This window comes from Leptidea sinapis, chromosome 37, assembly GCF_905404315.1.
Source record: "Leptidea sinapis chromosome 37, ilLepSina1.1, whole genome shotgun sequence".
NCBI classification, from domain to species: Eukaryota; Metazoa; Arthropoda; class Insecta; order Lepidoptera; family Pieridae; genus Leptidea; species Leptidea sinapis.
This window is the reverse complement of record NC_066301.1, coordinates 1729886-1756169: the sequence shown is the minus strand read 5'-3', so window position 1 is coordinate 1756169 and position 26284 is coordinate 1729886. Positions and strand designations below refer to the sequence as shown.

Sequence of the window (26284 nt, the reverse complement as noted above, 5' to 3'; positions counted from 1 at the left end):
GGTATTTCAATTTCATTTTTATCATTATAGTATATTAATTTTAGTTTGTATTAAATAAAAAAATTAAAATATTTAAGCATTCACAATTAATAGACTAGTCTAAATCTAGCTTTCTAAAAGATCCAGGCATTCCTAAATACTCTTCGTTAAATGTAGAGGAAGTTCTTTTGCTCTCGTCTGACACCCATTTTTCAGCGTTTGTAAATATTTTCACTGATTCATCTGACTTTATCATCTCTTTCCATTGCTCTGAAAATTTTATTTTGATTTAAGTATTTTACTGAAACAATAATAAAATAGAAAGCAAAAAATTTCCAAAACTTTATAATATGCAAAAACAAGTAAAACTTTATTGCGTATTCTTCTACAACTTACTAATCAACTAATTTAATGAGTTCTCTTAAGTAGAGTAAAATGACAAATATTAGACTACATAAAAGTCGATCAAAAATTACGACAATATAACTTAGTTACAATTCTTGTTATTTTTGGAGTCGGTGTAAGCCAAAGTAGGTTTGTAAATATTGAAATGGGACCGGGACATCAAAGTCAGTTCACATACCAAATACCGACGAATTCAGAACCTCCTCCTTTTTTGAAGTCGGTAAAAAATTGTGTTTGCCACTACTGCTTAGCCGTAGAAGAAGGCGTGTAAATACTGGGCTAATGTGACTTAACCGTTTCGAAGCTCCAGGAATTAGATTTCAAACGTATCTGCTATATATTTAGCTGTAAAAATCTAGCTAAGCTATATAGTGCAGTTACCTTCTTTAGACACGTATCGAGGTGAGGCAGTTAGATTATAATATGGCGTCTTATCGTCCAGAGTAAACTGGAAGCCATTAGACCACGCGGATGGTCACTTATGCGATGGACCGACCAGATCCTGCTGTTGGCGGTCCTCGTAGTGAGTGTATTCGAATGACCTCTAACAATGAATGGGTTGGGGTTGGGTTATGCAAAATCTAGAGCGAAACTATTGGTTGGCAGAATTGTGGCACTCAATAATTAAAGAAGAAATTTATTAGCATCCAAAATATTGAACAATACTAGCATATCCTTTCTCATGATATGGGGCTACTGGGACCATAAACGTAAGTCAAAAACACATGTCCAAAAATAGCAATGAATGTGAAACTTATTTAATTTTATTATTTACCATTGAAACTCAATGCCACCCTGTAAAATTACCAAACGCTTACAACTCTAGGACCTAACAAAAGGTTTATATGTTTCTTTGAAAACAAAATACTTTATAATATACTCTGAACTAATCTAAGTGACCAAATATTCACAACTTTAGCATTTATATATTATAATATATTGCAATATAGACAGTAAAACATATTCAATATAAGTGTTAATTCTACAAATATTTTAATTAAAATCTTAGGAAGTATGATGCGAAAGGAACAAATTTAATTCATATGACAGAATCAAACAGACCAAAGCTTCATTCTAGTTCATCAACTCAATTTATATCGAAGGGGAAATATATTTATTAAATAAAAAATAATGATCGCGATATTTTTCTTTTGTATAACAATCGTGAGCAACAACAAACGTTAAGAAACAATTCTAATGATTATCAACATAAATTATATCTGTCATAGTGAAGTGATAATTATCGATGAATAATTATAAAGATATAAACATCGGGGATTTTGCTTTAAACATGATGAAATAAAGAACTACTCTGTAATAGCCTTTATTTAAGCTTTTATGACGACAACACACAGAATAATATGGAATAATGCAATTACAAACAGACATAATATGTTAAATACGCTAGATACAAGCCATTTGGTAGCTAACTATCAACTGCTATCAACTTTTTTATATTAAAAATGTACACATAGTGAAAAATTGCATTTAAACAACAGATAAATGAGTTTGTACAGTTTGTTTTGTAGTTGATACAAAACAATCTCGAACGCAACGGAACACATTGAGTATTTGATTTGTAGCTACCTATCAATTCCCAAAGTACAGAATCGAATAATGTACCTGCTTTTTTTTTAATGTTGCTAGAGGTACTTTGCTGTTGTTTATCCCGATTAATTATGTGATATTTTCAACCTATAAGTACCTAAGGTGCATTAAACAGTTGAATGTTACGTGCTAAAATGACATTAATATCTAATCTGTTTTTAATCAACACGTCATTTTAAATAAAATCGGAGTGACTGTTTGTAATATCAAACAAGCTTGTTATATCAAAGTTACAGATTTGTGATGAAGACATGGTACAGGATGTGACATAAACTTATAATGCCTACTAGTACGTGTACTGGTTTAGAGCTAATAACCTATTGTTAAATAGCAAGAAAACTAAATACATTAAATTTACCGAACCAAATGTCAAAAATGTAAATGCAAATATTTTGTTAAACGGAGAGGTGATAGAACCGGTGGAATCTGCTATATTTCTTGGTATAACTCTAGATTCCAAATTACAAATATTGAAGGATTGGCGAACAGACCTAGTTCTGCAGCATACGCGGTTAAAAAGATTAGACAATTAACTGACATAGATACGGCGCGACTAGTATTCTTAAGTTAATTCCATAGTATTATGTTCTATGGTATATTGCTATGGGGCAACGCTGCCGATATTAATACAATATTTGTGCTGCAGAAGAGGGCTATTCGCGCTATTTATAACCTAGGTCCTAAAGAATCATTGAGAGCAAGATTCAAAGAAATTAACATCTTGACAGTTGCTTCTCAATAAATTCTTGATAATGTAATGTTTGTTCATAGGCACATAAGTGAATTTGCCAGAAACTGTCATAACCATAATGTTAACACCAGGAACAGACATAAACTTATGATGCCTACTACTCGGCTAAGTCGAGTTAGTAAGTCTTTTGTGGGGCGATGAAAAAAATGGTAAAGGTTACTATAACATAAATTACTTTCTTGATGATACCACAGATTGGGAATGGAGTGACCGCCCTCAGGCTATTAAATAATAAGTTTAATTGTACAATATTACTTCGTAAACATATTTTTTCGATGAAAAAAAAAGACCGCTGAGTTTTTTGGGCCCGTTCTTTTCAGATCTGAGGCATTCATTTTGGAATCGGTGGTAGTTTTTGACTTTCAATAAGTGATGTCACATCCTATTTTGAATAAAAATATTTGAATTTGAATTTAAAGAAATATATCAGAATAGCAATTTGTCCAAATTCCCGAACCAATTTTGAAGTAAATTTCATTGGTAAGTAAGTTGCTCGTGTAATGAAGAGGATTTTCTTATTATAAGGAAGGCCACTCCTTATAATTAAAAGAAACATAACAAAATATACGATTATAGAAGACACGGTTAATTCTTTTAATGGAATGCTGTAAGTGTAAATGCAATAAAAATGTAATTAGTAACATGATACAAACTATTTTGCGATATCTTCTATCGTTTTTGATATACCGAGTAGATTTTATACAATTATAAATCTGATCTAAAATATTCTACTTGAAGTATGACTGTTTGTTCTGTTTCTCGAATCCATAAACCGTATCCATATCACATGCTCCATGTCACAGTCTCCATGGACATTGCTTTTGTGATATTTACTTTGTTGTAATCCGCTACTAGATGATGTTATTGCACTTTACCTAGTTAATGTATTTCAATCAAGAAGTGGCTAGATGAATATTATTATTAGTGGCGCCTTTTTCTGCCATCAAGTATTTTTTTTTCTTTATTTATTTATGGGCTTTTATATGTATATACATGTCAGCTCCATTATAATCTAAACACATTAACACTAAAACATAAGAAAATCAAAATTCATTACTTAACACAACCTCAACCAATTAATAAAAGGAAAAGCAAGTTATACAGTCTTCAACAAATAAGACTTATGGATTCAAACAGAGACATAGGGAACTACTATTTGAATTTTGGTTAGAAGAGCTTAGTACCTAGTGAAATTACTGGGTAAATGAACATAGCTTCCTATATCTAGTTGTAGTCGATAATTTTGGGTATTTCAAGAATCTTGAGTGAGAATGCATTGTAATGGACAGGGCATTCTACTTAACATCAGGTAAACGTCTTGCTCTTCTCATCACTTTCATCTTATGAACGCCTATGTTAAATAAAGTTTACTCAAGAATATGTAGTTGAAATCTCACTCTCCTAAAGTAAAGCTTCGACATAATGCCGTGAGATTTTTTATGTTCCCAGTAGTAAAAGAAAAAAATAAAGAAAAATAAAACATTGTTGTAGTTGGAGACAACACCTTACATCAATTTGCTTCTCAAATTTAGACGCCTGATTGGCTGGAATTTAGAAAATTAAATATCGTAAAGTATACTTTAGATATATCTAATGTTGTTTAATACAATCACGTCTATCTCCCATAAAGAAAGGCAGATATTATGGACTTTCATCGAACATTTGTCTTTTGTGTATGTTTATGACAAACTTGCCTATTCTTGGTTGTCTAGCATGGAGTGACAATAAGATCTTCTTATACATATATAAGTTGCCTTACTCCTCCGATACGGCATTACTGTTTTTTACCAATTTTTATATACATATTCAGTAGGTCTGAGAATCGGCTGCTATCTATTTTTCATCCCCCTAAATGTTCCCCCTAAATTAAAATTTTCGGCCTTCTACGATCTACAACTATGTCACGATTTTTATATTATACTGTTCCATCCACCAAACCGATATAGGGTTGCAAGATGGCAATCGAATACAATAATTGTAGTACAATATAATTTGGTAGGTCTGAGAATCGGCTGCATCAAAATTTTAATAATTGATATTTTTTAATATGTTATATGGCAATACGACATTTGCTGGGTCAGCTAATGGTATATACGATCTTATTATTTCGTTAAACTTGACCACATTACCCCTTGCGCAACACATCCTCTAACTGGTCGTGGAATGAAAGGCTGGATCGATTTCCAACACTTCCTACCACATTATTAATTTATGCTTAAGCTTCCTTTCATAATATTATAATCAAGCACAGTCAATCTACTTTTATCAAAGCGTCTTATGACATTGTTTCACGTTGTTAGACACAAAATAAATAAACAGCTTCTTTACCAGCTAGTTTTTTTAAACTTGGGCCATCTCCATCAAAATCTTCAGGTAAAATCTCTTTAGGAATGTATTTATGAAGGTCCGCATATGAATTATGGACGTAGATTCTGCTCGCTACCTTTGTTTTGAGCCCTTGCTTTACTACAAGAACGATCTTATCCACATAAGATGGAGCGTTAACGAAGTGAATCCCTTTTATTTTAGTTCCATAAACTTCCTGAAATCAAAAATTAAAATGTTTATTGGCGTTTCCATTATTTAAGTAAAGGATCTATCTTTTGCACCGGATACCAGATAGATAACTACCACAGCGGTATTATTTCTACCAATAACCAGTATTCTGCCATAAATGCTTTTAACTTTGATTGGTGGGCTAGTGGATTATCTGAGCTATGGAGACTAAAAATCTAATCAGTCATGTGTAGCATTTGTTATGAGCTCCAAAATTTGCATAAAAAGTTTATTTTTATGAGATATAATATATCGTAATAATACTAAACAAGAAATTAACTACAAAAAACTCGTCTAATGTGCACGTGATTTTTTAATTTTATTTAAATAAACTGCACTTTAAAATAATTCAACAATTATTCAAAATATTATTACTTAAAATATGTTATGTGATGATATGTGCGATGTAAATGAAAATTATATGAAAAAATGTAAATCCCCTCTCAGCTTTTGAAACCTTGATGAAAATAATCTGTATGTACCATACCCCATTTTCCAACCAACAGTCATAATGTTTATAGTGACCTGTAACCTGATACTATATTTTCATAAATCCTTGCCTACTTACTATTTGAGGTTCAATTTCAACAAAATATTTAGCTATAGTATATTTATTATATACAAATTTATTGAGTAGATCGTAGGTGCTGCTTATTCACCTTATACCTTTCGTAACAACGCTTAATACTTTCACTTGGTAATGATTTGATATTTTATTTCCACAATTTCCTAATAAGCTAAGGTTAATTTTCAGTAGGCGGCGTAGATGACTTTTGGGATTTTCCAAAGTAGCTTGAAATAACTTTACGAACACCAAAGCGTTTGCTTTGTAACGACGTTTCTCCAGCCTGGCCTGGTGATCTCTGCCAGTTATCCACGAAACTTTGTCGTCTAAAAACTTTCCCTAAAGATTGCCATTTCTGCTCTGTAGCTATGTTTTTCCTTCAAACTTTTCGTTGCTGCCGCTAGGCCTGTCACCATCATTAGACCTGGTAGAAGGAAGTTGGTTACGAAAAAATCCATACATTGGTTTTTTCCAATTCCTCGAACTCTTTAAAGAATTTAACTCCATGCCACTAGTGCCTTCGATGGGTATTCTTTTACTTTTTTGAAAACTTGTATCTTCTTCGTCTTTCACTGATACATCGTTCTGATACGAGTATGTTGTGCCATCAGGACCCAGCATTTTATATAGTTTTTAAAATTTCTTACGTAAATTTATCAAAACTAAACATCTACTATATTAGCTCAATAATTTATAAAATTTTAGAACCCCCCTTTTTTATAAGTCGGTTTAATTACAATATTTAGCTTGTACTTAATAAACAGAATTTTTAGTGTTATTTGGTAAACTTAAAGGCTTAAAAAGCTTTGAAATGTACGTAAAAACGAATTGAATAAATAAACAATATTTATCTTTTAGCTCTTGAAATATTTTTGCTAATAATATGACTTTATTATGCAGGTACTTCGGACATTAATAATTTTTGTAGTCTGTTGGAAGTAGTACTTACTGTACACAGTATTTCTGCCTTCTTGATGACTGCTGGATTGACAAGTTTAGAAAGAAGTCCAAAACTCATCTTGGATAAGTCAATGATGTATCTTTCGGAGTTCCAATAGTCATAATGTAATCTTATTTCACCCATCTAAAAGAATAATTTAATTTTTGATTATATACTGGAATATCTTATTATTTTTTCGTACGTTAAAACGCAACTACTATTAAAAACTGGCGAAGATATCGAGAAAAGAGATTAATTTTAGTTCCTATTTTAACGTGTACTAATACTTACTTACAAGGTAGTCTTACATCATGTAGTGCCTCTCAGAATTTTCGGGTTTTTCAAGAATCCTGAGCGGCACTTCATTGTAATGGGCATGGCCTATCAATTACCATTAGCTGAACGTCCTGCTCGTCTGGTCCCTTGTTCTTAACCGACTTCAAAAAAGGAGGAGGTTCTCAATTCATCGGTATGTTCTTTTTTTTTATTACCTCAAAACTTTCGACTGGGTGAAACGATTGTGATAATTCTTTTTTATTTGAAAGCTGGTGCTTTCCATTGTAATTTGGTCCAGATCTGACAGTGGCATCCATGAGAAAACCATAAAAGTCTTAAATTTGCTATACATACGTATAGCAAATGATAAATTTACGAATAACTCAATATCGCGCCAACCGATTTCGATGATTATTTTGTTATTGGAAAAGATATACTTCAAAGATAGTTTGGTGAGAGTTTGGTTAGGTTCTGATGACGGAATTCATGATAAAGTAACGGAACTCTTCAATACTTAGAAGCAAATTAACGACACTCGGCCGAATCTTTTTTATGCTATCCGGATATTTAAGTCATCTACCATAACATAGTTAAGTAATTGTCGTAGTCGAATATGATGATCAACGGGACGGAGCAACTCCTTAATGACTTACAGTAAGGCAAGTACGATCTTTGGCTGAATTTCTGACTGTCTGTAATCAAATTGCAAAGCACTTACGTTCATTGCTGCATTGAACAATTTTGTATATCTACACATATTTAGACAAATTGTTAGTGTACTTAAAATATTAAAAAAAAAAACAAAAAAAATTACAAACAAACAACCAACTCCAAAAACACTATTTCAAAACAATAGATATAATATGCACTAAAAAGTATAAAAATAATTACGTATTTTAATACAATCTAATTAATTAATCTAATTCTAGTTACGATTATTGTTATTTTTGGAGTCGGTGTCTTCCAAGATAGGTTTGTAACTACATACATAGTTAAAGGTGAGATGTGCTTGAGTCATGAGGAGGCGAGAGGTGAGAGCGGGTCGCGGCGGAAGGACACCGATTCCAAAAATAACAATAATCGTAACTAGAATTACATTGATTAATTAGATTGTATAAAAATACGTAATTATTTTATACTTTTTAGTGCATATTATATCTATTGTTTTGAAATAGTGTTTTTGACTTCGGTTGTTTTTTTGTTAAAATTTTTTTCATAAAAAAAAAACGATTTGAAATGAGAACATGCAACATCGGAGTTACAAATACTGTAGTGTTATTCTAAATAGGGGCATGTGTGGCTTATAAATTCACTCCTAATTTATCAGGAAGAGATAGATAAATTACTTAGACTTCTTCTAGAAAGAAGAATCCCTTTTTGTCCATAATATATTTTTGTCCATAATATATTGTAATTAGATGTCCAAAAGGTTTTATTAAAATATTTCTATTTTGAGAGCAGCCAATAAAATTACAATAAACTTACCAAAAAGCAATAGCGAAAATATGTTAAAAGGTTAAAGTCCTCCAACTTATCGGCCGAAAATACTTGTGTCACCATTATTCTTGATTGGTCTGTGGGGCACATTTTTGGAAGCGGCACAAAGGTACTAAAACAAATTAAGTAAAAGTATTATAATATTTAAAAAAATAAAACCTTCTCGCCTCAGTAGGGCTACTGGAAATCCTAGCATCTATAGCGAACGAATATGCCTCGCTATCGAATGCGGAAATGCTACTAGTATCCTTTATACCTTTCCTCGCAGTGATACTTTTTTATGATCAATAATATTAAGTATTGTTTTATTTTGAATAAAGTAAAAATATAAGACTTAAATCGTCTATTGCATTTTAATTAGATAGAAAGATCTATAGATAGATAGATCTAATTAATTAATTCTTTTTCAATTAATTCAGTCTTTCTCCTAATTTGTATTAGGAGAAAGACTGACCAAAAGCCAAAAGAGTCAAATATTTAAAGTCGCAAATCACACATAGCTAGCGGAAACCAAAAAACATATTTCGCAGCAGACCTTAACTTGACAGCCAGCCATCAACTCAGCTTATCACCGCGGAGGCTTTCTGTAGATACGATAATATGATAAAAATTTGTAATAAGTTGAGGCGGAGAGATTGCTGCAACTAAGAGGGCAGTAAAATTGCTTTGAGTCCAATGTCTGCGAAAAACGGATGTGATGAGGATGATAATTATAAATCAAGCTCAAATCAACATAAAGCCAGAACTATCTGTTAGGACTAAACTTGAAACATCTTTTGTGTTGCAAGAACTTACTTATTTGGGCTTACTCTCAATAATTATGAGCATAATATATATGCGTGTAGTAATAGAAAATGTAAACATCGCTGACCAAATTTATTCAGGGTATTATCTCGCATAGGGTACACCCTAATGTGAGAAATTTTTTGGTGCATCGTTAGACTTTGTATCCTAAAAACTGTTGTCACTTTATATTCAAATAAAGAGGAAATAATAGTTTCAAACTTTCAAATATTTCAATTGATTTCATTTCAATGTCCACTACTACAAAATTTCGTGTCTACGTTTGTGTTGTTGTATTGCAGATATACTTTACACATTTAAAACTTACCCGAATTCAGAAAATTTTTCAAATTCTTTGATACTCCGACCTGAACAGAGATCTGGCATCATATTTCTATATGTGAGTAATTTTTCCAATTTCTTTTTAGTTGCTTCCACAGATCCTTTTGCAAATAAAAGTAATCTTTCTAGTACACCTTGATCTTAAATTAAAAAATATAATGCAATTTAAAAATATACCTCATGCAAAGATTTCTACTAATTCAACATCATTATATTTCAGCTAGTAATAGTTTAATATAAAAAAGAAAATCTTATCTTGTACAATATTGTGAAGGCGGGCTACCATAAAAAACTTCTCTATAACGGTTTGAAGATTTGTTCCTGTTTCGCTCCGGGTTTTTGTCCCACATTCCTGTTTCGTACCACGTTGATTTTTATTCCTGTTTCGTCCCAATTTTAATAATGTTACTTTTGTACAGCCAGAAACAAAAAAGTGAATTACAACAATATTCTAAATATATATATATTTTTTTTATAGAATAGGAGGACAAATGAGCGTACGGGTCACCTGGTGTTAAGTGATCACCGCCGCCCACACTCTCCTGCAACACCAGAGGGATCACAAGAGCGTTGCCGGCCTTTAAGGAAGGTGTACGCGCTTTTCTTGAATGTACTCATGTCGTATCGTCCCGGAAACACCGCACAAGGAAGCTCATTCCACAGCTTCGTGGTTCGTGGCTCCTTGAAAACCGCACTGTGGAGGACCGCCACACATCGAGATGGTGGGGATGATATCGTAACTTGTGGCGTGTCGTGCGAAGGTCAAATTCGGCGTCAGGAATCAGGTTGAACAGCTCTTCGGAACACTCCCCGTGATAAATGCGGTAGAAGACACACAATGAAGCGACGTCTCTACGCAACGCCAAGTGATCCAGCCGTTCACAGAGTACTGGGTCCCCGACAATTCGAGCTGCTCTGCGTTGCACGCGGTCAAATGGATCGAGCTGATACTGGGGTGCGCCAGACCAGAGATGACAGCAATACTCCATGTGAGGCCGGATCTGCGCTTTGTAGAGCGCTAGAATGTGGGCCGGCTTGAAGTATTGCCGTGCTCTATTTATGACGCCCATTTTCTTTGAAGCCAGTTTGGCTTTGCCCTCCAGATGGCCACGGAATTGGAAATTGCTCGAGATAATATAAGAGCAATAGTTAACCCAAGACCAAACGATGGCATGAAAGGTGTTCATAAACCTATTACAGGATATTATGTTCTTGCAGATTGCGGCACAGCGGTTGTCTCAAAAGTATAACGATAAAACTTGGCACAAAAATATCATAAACGGACCAAGTACATAGTAAAATTATCTTGATTCCGAAGACCATGCAACAAGATGAAGGTGGAGAAAGCGGTAGATAAAAAAACACTTTGCAATCTCTTACTGACGACACACTTCCACAAACACTACTCGTAATGTTGTGCGTATTAATATCTTAAGCTGGAAATTGCTCGTCACCCTTAGAAGTAATAATGAGCAATGACCTCTCATTGGCCAGCTCATTAGGCATGAACTAAACGGTTTTTAAAGATATTATGTTTTTAAACCAATTTATATAACAATTTGAATAAGTAAAATTTGAATTAGTTAAAAGGCTCCTGTTTCCATTAATTGATTTCTGGCATTGAATACTAACTTGTTGAGTTCATTAATAATATTTATCGTCAAAAATATGATTTTTAAAATATTTTGTATTCTATGCAGGAATAAAATCTGGGGCGAAACAAGAATTTTTGTGTGGAGCGAAACTTTGCGGGACGAAACAGGAACAAATCGGTTTGAATCATAGGGCTAAAAAGGTAAAAGAATTAGATCGAGAGTATATTAATAAATTTTAAACGTCATCTGAATGAAAGGCTTATTTATTTTAGGCATGAGCAAATTTGTTAATAGTAGTGAATATTGTTGAATAAAAAAACTACGTTTGAAAAAACTGAAAAGTATCAGGTAACTCAATGACGTACTATAACGTATATAACTAAAAAAATTATTTAATACACCTTTCCTTTAATATTAATAAAATGCTATTATTTATATGTGTTTATTTATTGTTTGGTTTGAATCCTGACCGGCACTGCATTGTTATGGGCAGGGCGTATCTATTACTATCAGCTGAAGGTAATACTCGTCTCGTCCCTTATTTTTAATAACTAAACTAGTTACATATAATTAAAAAAATGCTAATGTAATTAAGAAAATGCAATTGAGGTTCTCTATTTGTCGGTATGTTTTTTTTTATGTTTGTTAACCCAAAACTTTCGACTGGGAAAACCGATTTTGATAATACTTTTTTTATTTGAAAACTGGTGCTTCCTGTGTGACCCCATTGTAATTTGGTCCAGATCTGACAGTGGCATCCATGAGGAAACCATAAAAGTCTTAAATTTGCTATGTGGACGACAAATTTACGAATAACTCAATATCGTGCCAACCGACTTCGATGATTCATTTTTAATTGAAAACGATATACTTCAAAGATAGTTTGGTGAGAGTTTGGTTGGGTTTTGATAATGGGATCCATGACAAAATAACGGATCTCTTCAATTCTTAGGAGGAAATTAACGATACTCGGCCGAATCTTGTTCATGCTAGTAGTATACTTAAGTTTTGTCTATTTTATTGTTTTATTACACCTTTGTACCTAGCAGTAAGTACTTTCACGTTGTAAATTTAGGTTGTAAATAAAGGGATTAAGAAAAATTAATAAAATAACAGATGTTTAGTTAAGACAGATGCGGGGGTGAGAAACCCAGGTAGTAAGCGAGAGCGAGAGGAAGTGGGACTCGAGCAGGCAGTCCCTACTCCCTAACAACATTACATGTACGACAGACTTCTGTCCTTTAACTCTGTAATTTTTCTTAAATAAATACCACTTAAATTTTAACCGCCCAGTGATTCATCAATTATTTTATTTCATGAAGGTACAAAAACGATAACAAAGTAAAACATATGAAATAGAAAATATTAAAAATAAATAACTTAATTAATAAGAAATTTACTTCATTTCTATGACTACTTAACTCGTTTTATTTTTTATTTAAATGGATTATTATGTGCGACATTGTTGTAACAGTGCGGTATCGCAAAAATTGTAGGTTTGCGAGTTATAAAATGAACATCTGTTAATAAGTCATTGCTGAGAGTCCCATGCACAATCCTGTGTAGGATAGTCATGTCAGCAATTTCACGCCTGCATTTAAGACTTTGAAATTTAAAATGCACCAAGCGGTCCTCACACTCAGGTATGGCTCGTCTCAATCCCAATTTGCTAATTAATTGTCTAATGAATCGCATTGTATATACGATTTTTTTGACGTGTGATATAACATCATAATAAATATTAGTATCCTATCCCACAAAATCCGATACTACATAATAAATACTCACGGATATATTTCAAAGCTCCCTTCAGATGTTCTTGTTTTTGAGCCCACTCTTGAACAGCGCTCACACTTTCGTTGATTCTTTGAACATCGTTCAAGTCGTATTGCGCACGTATTTTCTTAATATCCTCGGGAGTAATAACTATCAGTGGATTTTGAGGTAATCCCTCCATATTGATACTGTAACAGTTAAAGCAACTTAATGTAGTAATGGCAGAAGTATGTTTTCGTTTAATCAAAATCTATGTGAGTTTCATACACTTTTACACAGGACAATGATATATTTAATTAAATATACTTAGATCCTTAAATATACATAAATACTTTTAAACATCCATAGCTCGGAAACAAACATATATAATATAAATTTTTGCACGTACCGGGATTCAAATACCCGGACGCGGGATCGCGGGGACCTTAATAAACAAAATGACATAAAATACTAACTACTTTATGCGATACTTTGAAGTTGGCGCCAAGTTAAAAATAAAAGTTATGACATTCAATACCGTTATACCGAATGTGATGTCAATACGAAATATAATGTTTTCAGGTATTGGTTGTGTTGAAAATTATTTTTTACGTGTGTCGATGACTGCAGTCGGCATCTTTTTTATTATGTGAACTTCTTTTGGGACGATGGTTTAGGATGTTTGAGTATTAAGTAAAATGTGTTTGTATAAAATTTTCTTAGTCTCTGTTTTGTTGTTGTTGATGTAATTTTGTAATTGTTGTAAAGGGTACATATTTTTTATTGTAGGTATGTCTATTGACTTTTAAATTAAAAATTTAAAACTCTATTAAGAGAAACTTAATAATCAAGCTTGTAGAGTCTGCTCGTGTGTACTAAGAGATACTCCTTTGTGTAGGCTGTTGGTGAGAGAGCGTATTCATGAACGCATTTGGCTGAAGGGCAGTGGGATAGCCACTTATGGTGTCTGATTACCGCCTTACAAGTTCATCCGCTGTTTTATTCCGCAACGCTGTGTCCCTTGATCCGCTGCATAGTTACCCAGGTGCTAGAGGCAACTAGTTTTGATTGAAAGACGATGAACAAGGATTGAAAGCATTCATATTATAACTTTCACATTAATGAAGTTTTCACTTCATGTTTTATATTAAAGTACAGATCGTTTGCTAAGAGCTAAGGTAAAGTTCCAAATTTTTTTTAGTACGCGTTTACTATCAGTAGCGCGAAAAAAAATTAATGCCCTTGATATCTACAGAAAGGACTGAAACATATAAATTTATAATTAGTTCAAATACTGTTGAAATACATGGTACTGTTAAGAAGTTCTGATATCCACTTTCATCTTCAGGCTTCATCACCAGATCTTTTGAATTGGGTGGTTGTAGTCGCTTAAGGTGTCACCACACTTAAAATAGTGACAATGAAAAGAACTGGAACTACCACATCATGATACACCATATGAAAAAAATATTATTGTATTGTTTTTTAAAAATATAAAACAATAAAAAAGCTACGTGTAAAAAAAACGACTTCAAAAACTGAAAAGTATCAAATAACTAAAAAAATAATTTAATACACCTCTTATGCAAACCTTTACCTTTAATATTTATAACATACTATTACCTAGGTAACATTGGAAATGCTTAGAAAATGAAAAACGGTTTTTCGAAGTAATCTCCGTACCTCTCTACACATCGTCGCCTTCGATGAACCCACTGAGAAAAGCAGTGGGCCCATTCTTCCTTAGGCGTCTCTTCTATGGCATTTTCGTACACTTACACTGCAACTTCACGGTTCGTAAAGCGAATACCTCTAATTTTATTTTTAGTTCTTGGGAATAAATAAAAGTCGCAGGGTGCCAGGTCAGGAATGTACGGCGGATGACTCATTATCTCGACACCTGCCATAGTCAAATATTCAACAGTCCGTTTTGCGGAGTGCGCTGAAGTATTGTCGTGGTGAAGGAGGATCCTGTTTCAAGGTCGCTGCTGTCGAAATTTTTTCCTAGAGAACAGACAATCAGCGATTGACATACCAGTCTGCAGTAACTGTCCTTCCATCTTCTAGCACAACATTTGCGAAATGACCTTTCCGACCAAAGAATGAGGCAATCATCTTTTTTCCTTGACTTCTTCCTTTCTTTACCTTAGTTGGCCGATCCTCGAAAGGAAACACCCACTGAGCTGATTGTCTTTTGGTTTCGGGTTCGTAGCAATATATCCAGCTTTCATCACCTGTGACGATGTTGACATCGTATTTGAATACAGTATTTGAGTCACCGCCGTTGAACTTATCTAACATTTGGCGACACCAGTCCATGCGAATATCGTCGGTTAAAGTATGGGAATCCATCTGGTACAAAGCTTCCTGACGCCTAAATGTTGGTGTAATATTTTTTGAACTTTACTCATACCAATGCCTAGGCTTGCCCGTATCTGCTGATAGGTCATTCGTTTATCTTCGTCTATCATGCCTCACACAGCACTGATGTTATCTTCAGTAGTCGCTGCTAAAGGACGTCCCTCACGCGGATCATCATTGAGATTGCTACGTCCACGCTTTAACTCGTTAAACCAATTGTAAATAGTTGCACGAATGGGGCTTCATTAAGAAATGCTAATCACAGCCTATCATAGCTTTGTTATTGAGTAACGAAAGTCATATTAAATCATTGACCTAAAATTTTCTTGCATTAGGTTCATTTTCACGTGTAAAAAGAGTTTTAGATTTGCCGCCAATTCACAAAAACAAAAAGACAAATGAATGCAATATACTACATTAGGTTACCAAAGAGTTCTAAAATTGAAATTTAAATAAAGTTTTCATTAGCAATGTTTCTAACTGGCCAGTTCTAAACATTTTCAGTGTAACCCACGTATTTATAAGTGCTACCTATTGATAGGTTTTAAGTCTTATAGATAGATACAATCATTCGATCGATTTTTCTTACAACACGACCGACGTGGGAGTAAACTGGTCCGTAAACGGTGAAAATGTGTGGTAACAAACACAAAAAAAAGGAAAAATATTAAGTTGAATTGGGCACCTCATATTGTTTTTGAAGTCGGTTGTAAAGTAGGCTCAACTATTTAATAACTATCTGCCAGTAAAACTACGAATTTGGAGATTTAAAATATCAATAGATTAATAGGTAATAATAAAATATTGTTTTTCCTGTATAAATAAAGAGATCGTGAAGACAATATTAGATCGTTAGTTCATTACAACTTTAGGAAAATATCGAAAGCTTTTAATAGACACAGAAAATGGAGCGCTTTTAGTTGAAGAGCTTCAAGTCGAAACAGTAAACAAACACGTTAGAGTAAATATCTCAATATCATGTTTGAGCGCACGGTCAATGAGAGGCCTTGTATTGTCAACAAGTAGCAAATACAAGGCAGTGTTACGTTCATGGTTTTTATTAAGATAAAATCTGACCGAGCAAACGTTGTATTAGCATACAAATTAATAAAAAAAATTGGGCCATACAAAACAGATGTTGGATTCTCATACCTACCCGATGTGCACACAAAATTTCATACAAATCGAATTAGGCGTTTCGAAGGAGTTTTTAACAAACACCCCGACACGAGAATTTTATATATATATATATATATTTTTTTAATGGAATAGGTGGACAAACAAGCGTACGGGTCACCTGTTGTTAAGTGATCACCGCCGCCCACAATCCCTTGCAACACCAGAGGAATCACAGGAGCGTTGCCGGCCTTTAAGGAAGATGTAGGCTTATATATATTAGAATTCTAACTTTAAATTCTGCAATTATATGTCACTGTTAATAAAAATGAAAGGAACAATAATTTACGAGCGATCTCAGCTCGGTTTCAGGGAAAACTACAAATTGTAATGAAAAATAAATAAATATGAAAGTTGTAGGTAATAAAACTATCCACAACTCTGGTATTTTAACTTTCTTCACGTAACCTCAAAATAACTAAGTTTTTTAATGAGAGGCCAAGTAAAGTGAATATGTATGAAAGATCTTCTGTCGGTGGAACAACTGCCCTTCTTGGAATACGGAAGCTAATATCTGACATTATAATATAGTCTAAGTCTAGTCTTAAAAAATCAAACAAAGTTTAAATCAGATTTTTCAGTGATTTATGTGACTGTGTTCGTAATCAAATCTTTTTCACTTTCAATTGTTATGTGATTTGTCTCTAAACAAAGGAGTGCAATGTTTGAAATACATTTTTGCATTTCTATATATATATATATATATATATATATATATATATATATATATATATATATAATATTCTAATGAACTTTTCATTAGAATTCATTCAATTTTCTGTGGCGTCTGGTAAGGGCCAGTGTTGACAAGACAGATTTTGTTTCAGAAAACCCATTTGCTATATATTTTGAACAAATTAAAAAACACGTATTAAAGTCTTAGCAAACTCAATAAAAAGTTGTCTTTAAATTGACGGTTTATTACCAACACCACATTAAACTATATTATAACGTTTTAACCTAAAACAGGTGAATGCACTTAAACTCAATGGATAACCTTCAAAGATATGCCATTAAGGCTTAGCATATAAAAAATCCACTATTATTAACATATAAATATATTTACTTTCACTGTAACGGGTAATTATATCAAGGGCTATATCTATGCTGATGTTATAAATGACTTGTATAAATATACTATAGCACCAATTAACCAAACTAAACTATATATGCAATCTATTGGCCTTCGTAGTTTTTTTAATGAGTCTTCGAGAACGTGAGAAACTCGTTTATAAATGATATTGTTTCATATTTTTTTAATCTAAGGTGAATAATTATTCGGACTATTGAGTACGTCAAGCTGTCATTCAAACAATATCATCATACTCTATAACCTTGAGATATTTTACGTATCTTAATATATATATTTCTTGTGTGCGTGTGTATGTCACTGAACTCCTCTTAGACGGCTGGACCGATTTTGATGAAACTTTCTGTGTGTCTTCAGGTGGATTCGAGGATGGTTTAGATTCACAATTGAACTACGTCCTAAACGGCTGGACCGATTTTGATGATATTTTTGTGTGTTCCAGTGAATTTGAGATTGGTGTGTGTCTTCAGGTGGATTTGAGAATGGTTTAGATTCACAATTAAACTACATCCTAAACAGCTGGACCGATTTTGATGATTTTATTGTTTGTTTCAGTGAATTTAAGATTGGTTTAGATTCTCAATTCCGTCCATGTTATATATTCTCCTGCTCATGTGTATGTTAGTGAACTCCTCCTAACGGCTGGACCGATTTTTCAAATTTAAGACGTGTGTACAGGACAACATCTCTCGGGTCCACTAGTTATATTATATTACCAGTGGGAGCTAGTTAAATTACTGGGCAAATGAGACTTAACATCTTATGTCTCAAGGTGACGAGCGCAATTGTAGTGCCGATCAGAATTTTTGGGCATTTCAAGAATCCTGAGCGGCACTGCATTGTAATGGGAAGGGCGTATCAATTACCATCAGCTGAACGTCCTGCTCGTCTCGTCTCGTCCCTTATTTTCATAAAAAAAACTATTATGCATTTATAATGCTTATTATACAATATAATATTAGCAAACTTAACACACACTCACTCAAACTCAAATATATATACAAACATCGTCACACATACACACCCACGTGTTATTAGTATCAAGTAGGTATCCACTTAATTATCTTCTGACACAGGTATTGTCACCTAAAAGAAGGTTCCAACCATTATATTATCATGTCATTCTTATGTCATTACTTTTGATAGCAATAAAGAAATTTGAATTATATTTGGGAACTTCCTTGTTCAAACGCAAGCACACCATCTCATGAATGTCATGAACCATGAAGTTGTTTATACAATTATCATGATGCAACATTCCTTACTGCAGTAATCTATTCATGAATCTTATAAAACCTTGGACAACAAGTTTATGCTGTTGTGTGTATATCTTAGATGTGCTGGATTCTAGTGAATTTGTCTTGAGGTTGTAATTTATTTCATTAAAAAACCTTCTTATTAGACCTCCATCAGAGGTAGACCTCTTTGAACAGGTTGCCAGATAGATAAGAATGACAACGGCGCTTTTTTAAACGAAGAGGAGGACAAAGGGTGTACGGGTACGTAAAGGGTGTATGTTTAGTGACCATCTCTGCCCACATGCCCCTGCAACACCAGAGGAATCTCAGGAACGTTGTCGGTCTTTTGGAGCACATTTGGATCGCATTTGTTTTGGGTACGTTACCGATGTGGTCCCATCCTGAAAACATCGCATAAGAAATCTCATTCCACAGCTAGGTTGTATGTGAAAGAAAATTCCTTGAAAACCGCGCTGTGAAAGAACCTCACACATCCAGAATGTGGGTATGATAACGTTATGCGTTGCGCGTCTAGGTAGAGGGTGGAATTCGGCGGCAGGAATCAATTGAAATAGCTCTTCTGAACACTCCCCGTGATAAATGCGGTAGAAGACATACAATGAAGCGACGTCTCACCGCAACGCCAAGTGATCTAGCCGTTCACAGAGCACTGGATCTCTGACAAATGGAGAAGTGCGCCAGACCAGAGATGACAGCAATACTCCATATGTGGCCGGACCTGCGCTTTGTAGAGCGCTAGAATGTGGACCGGCTTGAAGTATTGCCATGCTGTATCTATAACGCCCAGTTTCTTCGGAGCCATCTCGTGGCCGCGGAATTGGCAATTGCTCGAGATTTCGAGACCCAGAATTCCGATACTAGGCGAGGCTGTAAGGAAAGTATTGTCGAAGAGCGGTGATACGACGAACGAGGTTGTTGTTCGAGGGCTTGAAGTATTGCCGTGCTCTATTTGGCTTTTTCCTGTCGTCCAGTAATAGAGAACAAACATTGTAGTGTTTAGGTAAGAAGGGCTAGTGAAATTACTTTACTAATAAGACTCTTGACATCTTGACTCAAAGTTACGAGCGTATTTGCGATGCCGCGGCCGCTCAGATATTTGAGTTTTTCAATTACCCGCGTGACACTGTATTGTAATAGGTGAGATGACCCAAACCGTTTAGGTACTATCAGGTTAACACATCTTACGTGTCTCATCTCGCATCAAAAAACCTACAGCCTTCATTTCAGTTGCATAAAAAATAACTAGAGGAGTACAAATATAACCTACATATTCAAATACAAAATATTTCTTAAGGAAATAACAGTATCTTATATTTAAATTATACATAATCATGAATGAACATTATCGTTCTTTGATCATCCGTCGTTTAGCCTTCAATAGCCTAAGCTTGCCAAGGTGAATGTTCCATGCTACGTCATACACCTGCTAACTGCCGTGCCCTGAGTGATAATTATTCTATTTTACAAATAGTATTCCTAGCTTAGTCGAGTCGTCGTGATTCGAGATTCCTTCAATATATTTTTGAGTTTGAACTGAGAATGAATGAATGAAAGGAGAGTTTGATCAGATAATCATTACTTATTGAAATATGTCATATTATGATATTTTAAAGGTATTTGTGAAAGCGAAATATTATTTGTAATTATTTTCACTAAGAATTTAATGAATAACTTAATAATTTCTTATGTTTTTAAAGTGATAACCCTCACTTGTAGAATTAATACACAAATAAAATTTGAAAACAAAATTTTATGAACGATGCGGGACTTCTGGCGTTCAGTGCCAGTGCTCTGCCAACTGACCTAACCGTTCGAGTGACGTATCGTAATTGTTGGAGTTGGATTTGGTAAAAAGTAAATCGACTACAATTTTTACACTTGAAACTTATTAAATTACTTTTCTGCATATTCAAATACCGTTACAACCTTCTTAATTTTCAGAACGCGTAATATGTTTTTTTTAATCCATAAAAAAAGTTTTGAACGGCCTCGTTTCAGAATTCAGTGAGTCAACATCTCCTGAAGATGCCTCGTGTAAACGAGACTCTAAAGGCGAAACATGTGTCGGAATGGTGAAAAACATAACTTATCGGAACTAACACTCAAGAACTCATAACATTTGGATAGATCGCCACCGCTTTTGTTTGCGTAAGAAAACATTCTTCGCTATCAATAGGAATGTGTGCATCCATGTTTATCCTACCATAGAACATACTATAATATATTATAGTTTCTATATATATATGTATAGTATATTATGTTATTCTCCATTAAATGTTTTTATTAATTGCCGCGGGCATGATGTCATGTCCATTTTAAGCTATCAAATGATAAAAAATGTAAATACTCAAATTGTACGTGTAAACATCGTAAATTGAGAGTCGTAGTATTAAAAACTAATATTGACACTGAATAATGTTTGATTTGTCAACCTTGACGTAATAACATATTAGACCAGTGCTGAAGCCTTTGAAAATATTAAAAAAGTGAAAAAATAATAATAGTAGGATGAAAACAATTGGAAAAGGAAGAGAATATAACAAAAATGAAAGTAAAATTAATTATTGAGGGTGATCTGAGGCCGGGAAGTGGAAAAGGGGGGTGGTTAAGGGTAAAAAACGGCTTATCTCTATTTCCGGCGATACTACAACTCTTATGGAAAAAAGGTTAAATAGAAAAGTTTTAATATCCCAAATACATAGTTTTTTTTTTTTTGGAAATATTTATTTTTAACCTTATTTAGACTCAATTATCGAATAAGAAGTCTAATTTTCAATCAAAAATTCTCCCGTCAATACATCAGCTATTTCAAAAAAAGTCATTGGGCTTTTTGTTCGTTGAAATCTCTCTTTTATATGGATGTTGCTTCCCAAAAATAAACTTTGGAGTCAAAAATCTCCGAATTTTCAGCTATAAAAACATTCTATTTTTAAAGAATTTAATAGAATTAGTACTTTTCTAAAACTTAAACCAAAGAATTTTTCAATTTAATATGTAAATTTTGAATAAACAAAAGAAAATCAGTAAAATAAATGCCCATTTGACCTGCCGACTGCTTAACCACATGATCAACACAAATATTGTAGGGTAGGTTATAGCGTTTACAATCCTTAGCGTCAGTCCGCGCCTTAATGAATTTCTTACTTCTGTTGTCTGCTTAAGCAACACATCGTTTTTTCTTGGTAAGTTCTATACGGGGCGTTTTCATTCCAGAAAATTCCTTAATCATAAAGTAGTAATTTCAAAGGAAAATAAACCGCTAACATTATGTACGCAAGGTAGAAAGGACATGTGTCTATACAGCCTTGGTACCAGTATCTACTCTAGTACCTAAGGTACTTCGAAGCAATTGATATGATGAGGAAAAACATCGCATGTAAATTGTAAGTGCCGTTATGTTTAGGATTGTTGGCTGTATACGAGCCGTATTCATACAGCAGTACACACAGTATGGAACTATTAAAAGTATTTGTCTCTTTGTGGAATAAACGGTTTATGAATAATGGGAATGGAACTGATGTTCAATGACATTGTCTGATATAAGCAATTACATTGTAATCTGGATTTTATAATGAAAGATTAAGATGGAATATCTCGTGTCCTTATTGACACGTACAAACTAACTCATAACCTATATTGGTGGTAAGCGAAGATAGAAAATGGACACTAGATTCACTGTCAGCGGATGTAAATGAGATAGCAATAGTCTGTGACATGTGTTGTTTTCGTTATGAACGATTTGTACAACGTAATAGACAACACCGTACCTTAAATAATAACAGAATACACACCAAATCATTCAATTACGTATTAACAATTATATATACACATTTGTAGATTTTTTATAAAGTGTGATAATCATAATGTTAACACTAAAAACAAATAACAAGTTGTTATGCCTACTGCTTAGTTACGATAACTTATTATTATGATTTGGGGATTTCAATGCACTTCAATCCTAGGATCTATTGTGGCCCCTGCTTGCACTAGCGCGAATATTCTCAACTCAAAAGTTAAGGAGGAGAATCGAGGCTACTAACAAGGAAACGTGTTACTGTGCCGAGATTTAAATTATATCTTCGAGACCTACGACTTTTAAAAGGCGTAGGATCCTCAGAGGGTCCAGGCAGGGCACGTCCTCTGCTTTAATATAATACGATAAGTTAAAATAATAATAATCATACGATAAGATAGTAAGAATTTTATTGAGCGATGTACTTGTATGCTTTCACAGCAGGATCTTAGAAATTGTATTAATTAAAAATAAATTGAAGATAGTTTGTGTGTTAGAGGATGCACTATGCGGATGGATAAAAAACCTTCTAAATAATACGACAGAACGACAGCCTCAAAGCTATTTAAATTTAATGAATTTTATTTTAAAAGTATTAAGTTTTATATAAAATATTACATTACAACCAATGAATATAACACGTGAAAGAAAAAGATTATGACGGGATATGTTCTAGTTTGTTTCTGTTATAAATTTAATTTTAATGGAAATATTTTTGAATACAGTATGTGTCTATTTATTGCCGACTTATGGTAGAGAAAGAAGCTTAGATGTAATAAGCAGATGATTTCATCTGCAGTCAGTAAAAACAGTAACAATTACACGCGTTTTAATCCTTTAAATCTGTTTTTTTTATAAGAGATTAGAAAGCACCTATTCAACTAAACTTACCTATTACTTGCGAATATTATTAATTGTGTGCCAATATGTGAGAACCAACCAAAAAATAATATATATAATAATTAATAGTACGAGTCATACCACACTATCTCAGAACAATTTGAACACGATGAAAAAAACATTAATATTTCAGATTCAACGACTTAATTGTAAATTAATAAATGTCACATACATTTGAGTACATTTTAAAATCATTTTTCCAAATTGTACACACAACGAGCTTAGAATATCAATACTTCATCACAATGTCTTAACGAAGTATAATTTATCATACTACGATAATCTGGCTATGTACTCGTAAATAGAAACAAAAGCGTCATTTTTAACCAATAAGTTCTTTACTTAAACTATTTCAGTGTCACGTTTATTAATTCATAATTTAAAAAAAAATCAGAAAAATGTAGCCAGTAAGACCTTATTTATATATACTATAATATAGTAATTGATGATATAACACAAAAAACCTTTTCCTCTACATAAATAAATAAAAGAAACCATATTGTCACTTACCTCCTGCCTTAGAGAAGTCAACGTCAAGACTGGTTTAGTGTATAAGACACTTTGTATGTACAATGCGGGCAAGGATAATTGACAAAATAACATTATATATCACGACAAACTGCCCATAACGACTACAGAGAAACAGTTAAGTTTCCATACGATCGTGTAAGATGTGACGCTACGTACATTTTAGATACATTTGATAAAAAAAAAATTGCATGGCAGCTATTTTGATTAACTATCATGGCAGACAGGCGGACAGCGGAGTCTTTGTAATGATGTGCCGTTGGTTTTCCTTTGGGTACGGAACGCTAAAAGTACCTTAAATTGTATCATCTCTCCTTAACTACGTGTTATTTGATCGGATACGGATGCGGCATATCGCCCCTGCGAAATAAAAGCACGTCGTTAAAATCGGCGTCAGCTTTTAAATCAAATTATACGCAATTAAATTATTAATAAAATTACCATACATGATAATATATTATATTTATCTAAGTACTCTCAATACTGTCCTGGAGTACAAATGAATGATCATTTGTCCTCTATGATAGTACCAGGCTGGTTCTTGAGAAGCCTACCACGTGATATGGAGGAGGGAAGACCGAGCAAAGGGCTCAAACGACCCCTTCCATGTTGATCGTCGAATTTGCTATAGCTCGTAGCTTCAATTAATATATTTAGTCCGCTACATATTTAAAATGGCGATGCCGGCCTTGTTTTTTTGACTCAGATACAGATTTACTTTGGCTAATACTTCCTACCTTTCCCACTGGTAGTGTGTGCGTTTACATCAGGGGAATGTCTTTTTCATTTCTCATGCTCGGAAGGTAATGTCGTTTTGATCCGTTTATTGGGTGGATAATCTCCCTCCATAGAGAGGGAAAAACTAATACAAATTACTTCCCACACAAGGGCCGGAATGAACTTTAAAAATAGAACTGCTGTCAGCTGTGAAGAGTTTTATCTAAAAAAAACTGGAGGCTGAAAAACCAGCACAGTCGCCGAAGGCTACATTGAGGATTCAGTCCATAATAAAACTAAAATTTCAACCAGATTAAATGAAACTATAAAAATACGCCCCAATTTGCCTCAGCCGAAAACTTCCAGGGAGTATCCGCCGTGGTATCCATCGTTTGATGAAATAGCAGAGTCTCATACTTTTACAGATATCCAGAAAAGCCAAATTTGTCTTAATAATATATCAAACAGCATCAACATTGCAAACAAAAATATAACTTTTAATTTCACAAATTGTCCTTTTGACAGTTAATTTTAAATACTACTACTAATATTATTATATATTGTCAATAAAGAGTTTGGATAAACAACTAGTTTTATTTTCCTCATATTCGAAATGAAAAGTAGCGTGTTTAACACGGGTCGAAAGAAACAATTCCTACTCAGACTATAGCCGTGTAAATACCTCGGGTATTGATTCTTTCGACCGTTGGTTAACAATCTACTATTTTCACCGCCTAAATGTAAAGGTCTGGTCCTATTCGTCCTCTTGCTGCGCGTAGTCTGTGAGGACCATTCACGAAAGTACACATGTCAATATGGTCTATATTGGTAAAGTGTTAAAGCAGAGACTTCTTGACCTGGATCTGGGTGATTTCAATGTCCATCAAATAGAATGGATTTGATCACGTATAACCGATCATATGGTAAGATCTGTTCGCAATTTTGTTTTATCGTATGATCTGACATACTTGTAGTGCACCAACGCGAATCCTAATCCTAAAACCTCAAAAATATAGGACCATCGCCTCTAGGTGAGGGCTCCCCGGTGCCAGCTTCTTCTATTCTAGCGCACACAATAAAGAGAAGCTTGAACTATGGATGATCAGGTTTCTCCGATCGGCTTGATTCTTTTTCTTTCGTAGATATGTTATACTCTCTGCAACTTATACCGCAAATATCACGTGGCAATAGCCAAATCGCATCACTTTAATGTCTGGCACATCGCAATGGCGTATTTCACTTGAAACTCTTACACACTTAAGTAGAACAAGCTGTGTATATATTAGTAGTAAATATAGTTAGGATATTCATTGAGTACCACACATATTCTATAGATATAAAATGTGTTACGTACAAGCGACTTGGACTGCAAAGTATGGTTTCTGGTAAAAAACACATACCATCTTTA

At 33.8% G+C, this 26284-nt stretch overlaps 1 protein-coding gene across 1 annotated transcript; it reads right to left on the bottom strand.

Moving 5' to 3' along the window:
* LOC126975689 (retinaldehyde-binding protein 1-like) lies at positions 1-24296 on the bottom strand. The gene is made up of 7 exons (XM_050823690.1): positions 24142-24296; positions 13086-13261; positions 9689-9842; positions 8566-8689; positions 6814-6948; positions 5072-5285; positions 1-249 (listed from the first exon to the last, which is right to left on the bottom strand). The coding sequence occupies exons 2-7, from the start codon at positions 13252-13254 to the stop codon at positions 95-97; spliced, it is 951 nt and encodes a 316-aa protein (XP_050679647.1). The 5' UTR covers positions 13255-13261; positions 24142-24296; the 3' UTR covers positions 1-94.
* Positions 24297-26284: the final 1988 nt, after the last annotated feature.